We start from the raw sequence: 12142 nt of genomic DNA, 5'->3' as shown, positions 1-12142 counted from the left end.
GATTTCATTCAAATTTCCTTGAAATATAAAAAAAAAAAAAAAAAAAAAAATTAAAACATAGATTTGGTTCATGTTGGAAAAATATAAAGAGACAATAAAATGAATCTTTTCTCGAATCTTTATTAAAATACATATAATTTCGACCAAATTTCACCAAATTTCAAGATCTTTAAGAACATAGAACACAAAAATAAAATAATAATAATAGTAATAATAACAAAAATGTCACTTCTTTTGAGCAAAATGTGATGAGATGAGAAAGAATGAGGAAATTTCAAAATGAAAAAGTAAGAAACAAACAACAACGGAAGTTGAAGCTCTTATACTAAATGTTTTGAAACTTTAATAATAATAATAAAAAACGACAAGGAATCAATCGAGGAGAAAGTTTTGGAATGAATCACTTTAATGATTAAGATAAAAAGTAAAAAAAAACTCGTTTTTAAATTCATTATTCTAATTATTGCACAAAATAGCTTGATCAAGACTACTCCGAATGATTCTAGCATGCGAATCTAAGATTCTAGTATGCAACTCTAAACACAAGAAATACAAACGAACAATCTCATAGCTTAAGAGGTATAATATGCAACAACACGAATAGCTATTTATAGGCTTGAAAATAAATTTAAAGCAATCTATGTTTAATTGAAATGTTGTAACTCTCGTGCCTATCAATACCAATACGACCACTAACTAGTTGTAATTTAAAATCTTAAAAATAATAATCTAAAATTGAAAAATATAATGAAACCTCCCTAAATTCAAATATGTATGGTACAATCTTATTATCTACAATGAAGTTTTTGTGGCGTGATTAAGATACCTTATTTTGTATCATAGTTGTTGCTTGACACAAGTAGAGAGAGACCTTTTGGTTAGAACCTAGTAGGAAGACGTGTGAAGTACGGTTACCGTTTTAAGAGTAAAGGACTCATCCATACTTATGAGATATACACTAGGTCTCTTTTCATGAGCCACAGTCATTCAAGGCGCAAGATTGATAATGCTCTCTCTAGAGGAGAAATGTAAAGGATTTAGGTATGTATAACATGAAAAGTCTAGCAAAGACGGGTGGTTAAGAAATATATAGCTAAGCATATAGTCTAAGAATATGTTATAAGGAATAAGTATGACGTGTACTGAGTATTCTTAATACTCATTTTTTCCACATTTTCTTTTCAAGTAGTGAGGGGACCCGTCAACCTATGTCTTATATTTATTTGTAAATGGCTTTTGATGATCCCATGGTTCGAAAATGAACTTTATATTTAAGGTTGTACGCATACACTGTATATTTGACTTGTTTTATTTTAGTGTACTTGTGAGTTTTTAGTTGGTCGTTGTTTTGCATACGAAATACCTGTCTCCTCACAAACTCTAGTAATGGAACTCTCACAAATTTGTAGTGTTCTTGACTTGCGATATTAGATCACTAATTATCGATTAAATAAACAATAAAAGGGTTGGAGGATTAATATATATATGTTATATTTGTAATTATTGCAAAATACAGAAATGGGATGTATTAAAAAATGTATATTTCTATTTCACTAAAAATAACAGTAAAAAAATGTTTATAAAATATATTTTTAAAAATTATTATTATTTTTTTTTTGAATAAAGACATTCAATAAAATAAGAGAGCCAACGATGGGTGAAACTGACATGGAGTTTTGGGCAGCTTAGGGTCCCAACTGGCGCCTCTCCCAACATCCCGTCGCCCCGCGTCAGTGATCGAGTACAGACAAAAGGCCTCACACAATCAATCCAACCATGGTAACGGCAATGGCTGTTCGGCAATGAAAATCTCCGGCGGGTCATCAATTCCCCCGTTCTCCTTCTCTGATGTTTCCATTCGAAATCCAAATTTCTCTCCGACTGCCACATGCCCACCTTCTCAACGTCTTCACCATTTTCATTTTCCCCTCACCGGAACCGGGAACCGGGAACCGGGAATCGGGAATCGGGAACCTCCCCTTCTCTTCTCCAATTCACAATTGACCTGTTTTGTTCTTCCGATTCTGACAGATCGAGAGAGTTGGGTAATTGGGTCTGTTTCTCTTTTATTGGGTTTCTCTAGTTTTATGTGAAGATCTTGTTGATTTCATTTTGACTGGGAATTTGTATTTTATCTCATTCTTTTAAAGGTTTGGGAACTTTTCAAGTTGTCCATGCTATATGTGCAAGGCAGTGAATCATTGGTGATAATTTTGGATTACTGTTGGGAGAGGGTGGATGTTTTTCTTATTCTTTGCCATTGAGACTGTTGGACAAAGGAGTTGGGTTTTGTTTTAGGCTTTTGGTATAGAAATTTGTAGGATTGGATTTCGTGTTGAGACTCTGAGGTGGGAGTATGGGCTGCATTTGCTCTAAGGGAATTCCAGCAAACGATTATTTTACTGAGAATCATTCCAAAGAGAGGCATTTGAAGTCTAATAGATCATCCAGACTTCTTGGGGCTTCATTGAGAAAAGAAGAACCTGCATTGCACGTTGATGGAGGGCGAAGTGATGCAATGGCGCTATTGATATCTAACCAACCTGGGGAAGTTAATGCTGGATCAACACCTGAATTGGATGACGCTGAGAAGGCAGCAGCCAGTGCCGAGCCACTGCGTCAAGAACAGCCAACTATGGAGGATGGAGCAAAGAGAGTAGGAGTACATAATGATAATGCAACACCTAGAATAGTTAATGTTGTTAATGTGGAAGAGGGGGCTTTGGTTATTGCTGGATGGCCTTCTTGGTTGATATCTGTGGCTGGAGAAGCAATCAATGGATTGATTCCTAGAAAGGCAGAGTCTTTTCAGAAGTTGGATAAGGTTAGTTTTATTTTTTATATTTTTTGTTCGCTCTCTACACTCTTTTATGCAACATTTGTTTGCATATACACTTGTTTTGGTTATATGAGCTTAACCTGAGTTGGTCCGAATAGAAACTTCCTCATGGAGGCTTAGATTTGTAGTCCATGGTATTTGTATGTTCATTTTTTTGAAACTAGTGCCTCTCCTCGTACGAAGCAACATATCTTTTGTCCATGTGTAGACTGGCTATTGCTTTGTAGGTGTGTGCTTTAAATCAAATTTATTGCACTAAGATAAATCAAATTTGTTTTGGTTATGTGCTCTAAACCAATTATCTAGCACATTGAAGGAAGAGAGGCCTACTTGGGAGGTGATTTGGATGCCTATGGACTTGAGAAAGCTAGAACTTGGAAATTTAAGGACTCGTAACAAAGCTCTATTGATGAAATTACTTTGATGTTTTCCCCTTGAGTCTACATTCTCTACGGTGAAGATCACTGTAAGTACGGGTCTCACCCCTTTGAGTGGTTGTTGGGTGGGATCAAAGACACACATAGAAGTTTGTGGAAGGATCTCTCTTTTGAACTACCTCCCTTTTCTCACCTTGTTCGTAGTGTAGTGGGGGGAGGGAAAGGAAACATACTTTGAGAGGATTAGTGGATAAGGGATAGGTACCACTTTTCCTCTTAAAAAAATCATATTGTGGCGGAGATCTTTGTTCGATTTGGGATCTCTCTGTTTTTTCAATCGATTTCCATTGTCCTTTATCCGATAGGGAAACAACGGATGTCATGATTCTCCTATCAAGGAATTTGATTTCGAGTAATTATAAAAGCCTTCGTAACCAATAGTTTAAAGAGAGACATAAAATCTAGCAAGGTACCACACATCACTCAAGTCCTTTTCCAAGCCTCTAAAAACTCTGTTGTTCCTCTCTCCCCAAAGATCCCACAATAAAGCACACGTCTCGACATGCCTCAAGAAATGACCATTCTCCCTAAAAAACAGATAGAGAAGGAACTCCTCGATCATCTCATTTAGGTCTCTATGGTGAGCTAACTAAATGTTGAATGCCTCCAATAGATAGCTCCACACGGAGCGTGCAAAGTGCATCTCCAAAGGAGATGATTCAGGTCTTTCTCAGCCTTTTGGTAGAGGATACAACAAAACCGACCAAACAACAAAGGCCACTTTAACGAGAGATGGTCTAGAGTGTGAACTCAACCATGGACGACCTGCCAGACAAACAACTTAACCTTCTTTGAAACCTTGATCTTCCAAAGGATAAAACAAAATCACTAAGTAACCACCATGAAGCCATCTAAACCGACCACCTAAAGATTTTTACTGTTTCTTTTTGTGGGCTTGGTTTTGCATCCCCTTGTATTCTTTTATTCTTTTCTTAATGAAAGTTCAGTTTTTTTTTTTTTTTTTCATTATAAAAAGAAAAAGAAGAAGAAAAAAGAAAAAAAGTGTCGAATTATTCAGATTGGGCTTGTTATTTTTGTCAAAAACATATGATCTTACGAGTTGCATCTTTTCTGAAAGGTTTAACTCTGGTTTTGGTGGTTACTAATTTGAAATATAAATATGTACAAGTTCCTCATGATCAAATTATATAGGGTCCAATAGTAGCCTATGCGATTAATTATTAAGGAAAGGGAAGATGTTGCTATGATATGATAATGCTGATATAGAAAGAACATGGATATAACTTATTAACCAAGGTATCTCTACTCGGTTGTAGGTTCAAAATTTTCGAAATTGTCGCTGTTTGTTTTTTATTTCCTCTTTTCTTCTTTCTCACCTCGTTCAGTAGCTCTTGAGCCTTCGACCCTTCCCCTCCCTTTTTCTTCTCTCACCCTAAAATCTTAAACCCTCCCCATCAGCTGTCATTGCTTGCTGCTGCTAGTCGTTGTATGTTCGCTGTTGGAGTCTGTCCTTGCTTGCCGGTTGTTCTTTTTTCTTTCCCTTTCTCTTCTCTATAACCTTGCTCAACATCTCTTGAGCTGTTAGCCTGGTCCCTTCGCTAGTAATTTTTCGTCATTGTTCGTAGATCACTTTCTACTAGTTTGTGCCTCGTTAGTTTGTTTCATAAGCTGTCAGTACATTGGCTACCCTTCTGTTTTTGGTTCTTTGTTTGGTAGCTAGTTTGCCTTGGGTTTTCAATGAATTGTAGTAGTTGCTATATTGATAAGAGCTACTATTGCATTTGGTTAAAAAATGAGTTTTTCTTTTTCGAAGACCAGAAATTTAAGTCAGCCATTCCTCTTTCATTCTCTCACCTTCGTTGGTTTGAGAAAGCTGTGGTTAAAATGATGCTTCGCCCTATACTCATAATTTTTCCAAACAAGATAGAGATGAGTTTGGTATTACTATAATTCAGAAACGTTGATTTTCTTTTGGAGCAATTATTGATTGTAGAATATGGCCAATTTTGGTGGGAGGAAGGTGATTAGTGTTCCTTTGGGTTTCTTAAAGCGTGGTTGACTTATGTTTTGGAATTTGTTGAGAGATTATATCATGAAATTTGAGAAGCTTGGCTTGAAGGATTCTCAGCCTTCGAAATACGACACTCATTCCTAGATGGAGGATTCATTCAACCCTCCTCCTCCACTGGTTGCAAATTCTTTTTGTCCAAAGCCCTCCATCTGCAATCTGGGTAAGAAAAGATAAGGATAAAGAAGTTCTTAATTAAACTGGAATTCTATGCACTTTCTTGATTGAATCGGCATTGAAGTCCACTTTGAAACCATGTTTTTCGATTAATTCTTTTGTGGATGAAAAAACATTATTTCAATTGGAAGATACAAATCTTTTAGTTGGTCTTGGTCCATTGGGTCATTGGTCATTTCCGTTTGAAGATAGAAAAGTGGGACATAAGCAAGCGTACTAAACCAATGAGATGTCTTCATGTTGGAATATATGCACTTTTGATGCAGCAAGGCATTACTTTGGGGGTTTGATTCGAGTGACCCTAAGTCTGTTTGATTGTAGCGCAACTTACATTGAGTTCATCCTTGCTACAATTGAAATTATTGATTCAAAAGAAATTGTTTTCCCTTCAATTTGTGAATATCCTCATATCGATATTCCTTTTGTCTTGATGTTTTATAAGAGCACTTTGGATCTAAAAGATTTTTCGATTCTGTTGGACATTATTCAATAGTTCAGTAATCGAAGATGAGAAGTCCCTCAGCATAGTTGTTCACTGGCTTTTGATGATTTGTTAGTCCAATCACTATATTTTCAACATCTTTCAAAGGAAAATTCAAAGATGACTACTACGATCACTAATGAGACGTCTTTAGGTGATTCTCAGATGTTGCCTTTGATTAAGTTTTCAAGAGGCAATCTTTTGTGTTGAGTTTGGTCCTTTAGGCTCTTCACTAGTTTCTTTTTGTTCGGTTTGCTTGGAGTTTTTGTTGTGTAAGTTATTTTCTGTATCTTTTTCTTTTTTGGTTCTTTGTGTTCTATTTTTCACTCCCTCGTGGAGTTTATATCTTTGTCTCTTGTTCAAATGTGATATTTGTTTGAATGACTTTTCAAATTCCTTTGACTTGTTTAGATTACAAGAAGTTATGGGAACACTCACAAGGCCTCCAAAATATTCACCTATAACTTTAAACGTACTAAGCTCTCAATATGTCAAAGGTAAGTTTTTTTTTTTTTTTTTTTTTTTTTTTTTTTTTTTTTTTATCGAGATCCAACCTCCATATCCTTCAGTAATTTCAGGGTGATAATGCTTAAATGAAAATCTCCAACTAATCTCCATTATCCTTCAAAGCTCTTTCGAATAGAACTATCGTCAATCCTTAGTAAAGCCTTTATCTGCCATGAACGGGTTGATCGAAGCCACAGTTTTAAAGGATCTTCTAAAACATCCTTGATTTCCTTCTGAGAATTATTGGCAATCAATCTAGAGGCAACCAGCAGTTCATTAAAATTGGTGTCCATTCTTGTAATTGTGGTTGAGGCTCCTTTGGTGGGTTTGCTTTTTGTTTGCACTTTTACTTTCTTTCATATTTCTCAATGAAACCTCGTTTTCTTATATATAAAATAAAAATCGAATAGAGATGATGGCCTTTGTTTTCTTTCTTAATTTTTATTGTCGTTATCTATACATATATTAAATTTAATTATTAATTATAAAATAGAGTCTACAATACACGTTACATTACGATACACGATAGTACACTAAGTTTAAACTTGATACATGTACTGATTCACTAGTTAAACCTCTGAATACTACCACCTCTAATCAGATACCTCAGAAAGAGTTTAACATTTGTCACCTGTTCTTCTGTCGTTCTTTTTTACATTTGAACCCGTATTTGTCCAGGGTAGTTTTTGCTGCTAAACTATTATTGAATTTAATGTAACACCAGTTTTCGTTAACATATATATCTTGGTCTTTACCCTCAGTTTATACTGACTATTTTTTGGATATCTTGAATGTAGATTGGGCAAGGAACGTACAGCAGTGTGTACAGGGCCCGCGATATTGAAACAAACAAGATTGTTGCATTGAAGAAGGTGCGATTTTCTAACATGGATCCTGAAAGCGTTCGTTTCATGGCCAGGGAAATTCTTATCTTGCGAAGGCTTGACCACCCCAATGTCATGAAGCTTGAAGGTCTTATTACTTCAAGGGTATCGGGCAGTTTATACCTCATATTTGAGTACATGGAACATGATCTTGCAGGGTTGGCAGCAACCCCAGGGATCAAGTTCACTGAAGCACAGGTCATTGACTTTTCCCAGCTAGTGATTAACTTTAGATCATTAAGGAATAACGTAATGGAAATCTCAATTGGAAGCAACAAAGAAGTTAAAGAGTCATTTCCTCTTAGATTGCCAATCTGCATACAATCCTTTTATCTATGGAAAGTTGAGACATTTTTGCATGGACATGGTGTACAAAGAACATGTTTAGATGTAATGTATAATTCAAAATTTCTTGGGACATATTTATCCTGTGTTTAGGTGATACAGAAAAAGACCATTGTTGTGCCTGCACATCTGTCTTAGTCTTATATTTATGTTTTCTATTCTTAAGATAAATCCATCATTGATTTCATTCAAAGGTAAACTCTCTTGCAACTTCTAAACCTGTTGCAAAGGAAAAGAAAAGAAAAAAAAAAATTGGCCAGTAAGGATGAAGTCGATATATAAATTTTATGAACTAAAGCTGGTGAAAAGAATGGCGAGGGTCTTCTCATAATAGTTTAACGGCTCATGAAAATGTGAGGACTTGTACTTGTCAACTGGTTGTACGCTCGATTCATTTAGTATAGCAATGGTAATGATACAAGAAGATTGAACCTAGACTAATATACTGGATGTGTGTTGACGTGCAGATTAAATGCTATATGCAACAGCTGCTTTGTGGCCTTGAACATTGCCATGCCCAAGGTGTTTTGCACCGTGACATCAAGGGCTCAAATCTTCTGATTGACAATAATGGTAACCTAAAGATAGGTGATTTTGGGCTATCAACCTTTTTCCATTCCCGTCAAAAAGCAGGCTCTTACAAGTCGTGAGGTAACTTTGTGGTATCGGCCACCTGAGCTTTTACTTGGTGCAAAGGACTATGAAGTTTCTGTTGATTTGTGGAGTTCTGGTTGCATTCTTGCAGAACTGTATGCTGGGAAGCCTATCATGCCTGGAAGAACAGAGGTATTATCTTATCTAAAGACCTTTCTTATATATTAACTCTTACCAATATGTTTCAGTGGCTGTGTATATTGCTTATATTTATGTTTTGCTAGTTTTTTTTTTCTCGTTCATGTTTTAAGATTCTTTTGCGTGCAAGCTTTTGATGTATACTTTAGTGGGTTTGATGTTAAATTATTTATTACATTAATTCTTTGATGCAACAATTTGACCCTTTTATATTTGGATACTATAAATTGTATTTCTAAGATAATCATTTGGTTTTTGGTTTTTGGTTTTTGAAAATTAAGCTTATAAACAAAAATTCTACCGGGAGTCTATGTTTTGCCATCCACTTTTTACCAATGTTTTTAAAAACCGAGTCAAGTTTTAAAACCTAAAAAGATCTTTTCGTTTATACAATTTGACTAAGAATTCTAAGTATTTTTTTAACGAAGGTGAAAATCATAATTGAAAAATGAGAAGGAAACAAGTATAAATTTAGATTATTAAACTAGGCGTAAATGTGTGAGCATCAATAGGTGGAGCAACTACATAAGATCTTCAAACTCTGTGGCTCCCCGTCTGAAGAATACTGGAAAAAGTCAAGATTACCTCATGCCACCATCTTTAAACCTCAACATCCTTACAAACGGTGTGTTGCTGAGACATTCAAAGACTTCCCTTCCTCTGCATTGGCCCTTTTGGATGTGCTACTTGCGGTGGAACCTGATGGCCGTGGAACAGCTTCCTCTGCCCTTCAAAGTCAGGTAATCATTTTTTTTTTATTCAATGACATGTTTTATGGGGTAAAAAAACAAAGAAAAAGAAAGAGGAAATGAGCTAAATCTTATGTTTCCTTTTGTTACAAGTTTCCTGTCTTCTTGAGGTTTTTGAAGATAAACAAGTTAAAAACTTGTCCTGTACTTAGAATGCTTAAGATGGACTTTGCAGTATGCTGATGAATCATCCTGTGAGCCATCAAAAGTGGAAGAGGAGAGAGTTTTGTTTTCCTTCATTGTTCAAAGTTCTATTCCTTTCAAGTCGTGTTTTTTGTTTTCTTAACGAGATACTAACTTCCCATTGATTAATGAAAAGAAACAATTTTTTTAAAAGGATACTAAATCCTAGAGGGAGTGAGAAAGAACCCAAGAAAAGAAATCAGAAAACGGGAAACCAAAGTTCCTTGCGAAGCTTTTCCAGTTCTAAAAAATATTTGGATAAATCAAGTCAATGAGGTTTTCAATGAAGACTACAGATGGCTCAAACTTCATTAGGGCTTTGTTATCCACGAATGGGCTACTACTACATTGTTGAGAAAAGTTGTAAGATCCCACGTCGGTTGGAGAGAGGAACAAAACATTCTTTATATGGGTGTGGAAACCTCTTCCTAGTAGACGCATTTTAAAAACCTTGAGGGGTAGCTCAAAAGGAAAAGTCCATAGAGGACAATATCTGCTAGCAGTGGACTTTGACTGTTTCAAATGGTATCAGAGCCAGACAGCAGGCGGTGTGCCAGCGAGGATGCTAGGGTTGACTGTGAAATCCCACATCGGTTGGAGAGGGGAACAGAACATTCCTTATATGGGTGTGGAAACCTCTTCCTAGTAGACGCGTTTTAAAAACTTTGAGGGGAAGCTCGAAAGGAAAAATTCAAAGAGGACAATATCTGCTAGCTTGGGCTGTTACAAATGGTATCAGAGCCAAACACCAAGCGGTGTGCCAGCAAGGACTCTAGGCCCTAAGGGGGTGGATTGTGAGATCCCACGTCGGTTGGATAGAACACTCCTTATATGGGTATGGAAACCTCTCTCTAGTAGACGCGTTTTAAAAACCTTGAGGGAAAGTCCGAAAAGGACAATACCTACTAGTGGTGAGCTTGTGCTGTTACAAAATTTCTCCTTGAAAGGAAGTGTTTTTCCCGTCATTATGAGCGCATAGCTTAAAGATAACCATTGTCTGCTCCCAGTAATTTCAATCACTTGTCCTTCCTTCTAACCCAATTCTCATGATTTTCCTTTCACCATCTTCCTTCTCTCTTCTCATGCGGTACTCTGCAATTTACTTGGTGCCTCATCCATGACATTTCCTTTCATCTTAAGCATATCATAAGAAATATGAATATGAACCCCTTGATTCTTAGGGTGCAAATCAATTTATCTTGCTTTGAAATGAAACCTTTTATCATTTTCCAAAAACCTATCCAGCCTCTTTTGTTGTTTCGTGCATGAATCATGACCATTATCTCTCGTACCTGACTTGAAAATTGAGATACATTCAAGGTTCCAACCTTGTTGATTATACTTTTTTCAATCATTTACGCACTAAAATCTTCTGTAGCTTGCCTCAAGAAGTGAGCTTTTAGTGGATATTGCATCAAATCAATTGAGTTTCTTATGAAGAGAGATGTGAATAAGACTGTTCAGCACTGACCCAATAGAAAATGACTTATTTCCGATACATCAGCAACTAAAATCTTCAGAAGACTTGATAACTGAAGAGTGCTTCTAAAAATGCACTTTATGTGCTTTTAAACATGCTTTTGTTTCGTAAAATATAATTTTCAAAACGTTTAACCAATAGTTCACATCCCTTAACTTTATATCCGCGTGCTTGATGAATGTTATGTTTTCTTTCAGTTCATTACCACCAAACCGCTTCCCTCGGATCCCTCTACTTTGCCAAAGTACCCACCAAGCAAGGAGTTTGACGTGAACCTCCGAGACGAGGAATCTCGAAGGTAAATTCTTTATTGATATTTAGTTGGCCTCTTTCTTTTCTTGCTAAAATCATCTGTAAAACCAGAAGAAGAGCTCCTATCAGTGTAGCACCTGAACATGAAGCAGCTCAAAAGTGTCCCAGAGAATCAAAAGCGATTCCTGCACCAGATGCAAATGCTGAATTGCAGGCATCCATACAGGTAATTAGATGGTTCCAGATGCATTTAAATACAAGCTTTTGTATTTTAAAACTTAGGTGGGCTGATAGTTTAGTTCATTTGTGAAATTCAGAAGAACAAAGGCAGCATAATCCCACAAGTTTCAGTGAAAGGTATATTCCTGAAGAGGATGGTGGCTCTGGCTTTCGCATTGAACCCCCAAAAGAAGCAACGCAAATGGCGTCGACTGCATCGGGTTCTTCACAAAACATGAACGGGAATCAGCGTGATAATCTAAGAGGTTTTTCAGTTGGAGCCAAAGGTGCAGAACTTGGAAAACAAAGATCTTATGTGCAGCATGGTGGTGTAAAGTTGTCCAGGTATTCCAGTTCCATTGCAGTTCGAGGTGGTTCACGATTCGGCTGTGGGCCAGAAGAGTGTTTTAATGTGTCATATAACCATTTGAATGGCGGTGAATCTTCAGAAAAGCATGTATGGTCTCACCATTTACTAGACACACCAAAATCTTCATTCAAGATAGATGATCAATCATCTGGAAAAGAGTCTATTAAGGTAAAAAGTATCCAGTGATGTAAAGTATTCAATGATCTTTGCAAGCTTTTCGAGATAACGAATTTTTTCCTCTCTTTCATCAGAGTTATGCTCCACAGAAGAGAATTCACTACTCAGGACCCCTGATGCCTGCTGGTGGAAACCTTGAGGAAATGTTAAAGGAGCACGAGAAACAAATGCAGCATGGGGTGCGCAAGGCTTGTATCAACAAAGCTAAGATAAAAAAGACG

At 36.5% G+C, this 12142-nt stretch overlaps 2 protein-coding genes and 1 pseudogene across 2 annotated transcripts; all 3 read left to right on the top strand.

Annotated features, from left to right (window-relative positions):
- LOC111487991 overlaps positions 1-12142 on the top strand; it is a 601695-nt pseudogene that overhangs the window by 70862 nt on the left and 518691 nt on the right.
- On the top strand, positions 1790-2293 carry LOC111490263. The gene is made up of 2 exons (XM_023138832.1): positions 1790-2045; positions 2151-2293. The coding sequence occupies exons 1-2, from the start codon at positions 1803-1805 to the stop codon at positions 2262-2264; spliced, it is 357 nt and encodes a 118-aa protein (XP_022994600.1). The 5' UTR covers positions 1790-1802; the 3' UTR covers positions 2265-2293.
- Positions 2329-11895, top strand: LOC111490012 (probable serine/threonine-protein kinase At1g09600). The gene is given in 8 exon segments (XM_023138439.1): positions 2329-2824; positions 7268-7552; positions 8167-8316; positions 8318-8485; positions 9004-9231; positions 11101-11201; positions 11267-11381; positions 11473-11895. Coding segments are annotated over 8 exon segments (1656 nt in total). The 5' UTR covers positions 2329-2356; the 3' UTR covers positions 11614-11895.

The sequence above is a fragment of the Cucurbita maxima genome, unplaced genomic scaffold (genome assembly GCF_002738345.1).
Source record: "Cucurbita maxima cultivar Rimu unplaced genomic scaffold, Cmax_1.0 Cma_Scf00001, whole genome shotgun sequence".
In the NCBI taxonomy this organism is placed as follows: domain Eukaryota; kingdom Viridiplantae; phylum Streptophyta; class Magnoliopsida; order Cucurbitales; family Cucurbitaceae; genus Cucurbita; species Cucurbita maxima.
Note: the sequence above shows the minus strand (reverse complement) of the source record. Positions and strands in the feature narration are given on the sequence as shown.

Bases quoted from the DNA above. Each gene is read 5' to 3' on its own strand.
- LOC111490263 (XM_023138832.1), top strand. From the start codon at position 1,803: ATGAAAATCTCCGGCGGGTCATCAATTCCCCCGTTCTCCTTCTCTGAT. The intron at 2,046-2,150 runs GTAATTGGGTCT...ATTCTTTTAAAG, and splicing joins TGACAGATCGAGAGAGTTGG to GTTTGGGAACTTTTCAAGTT.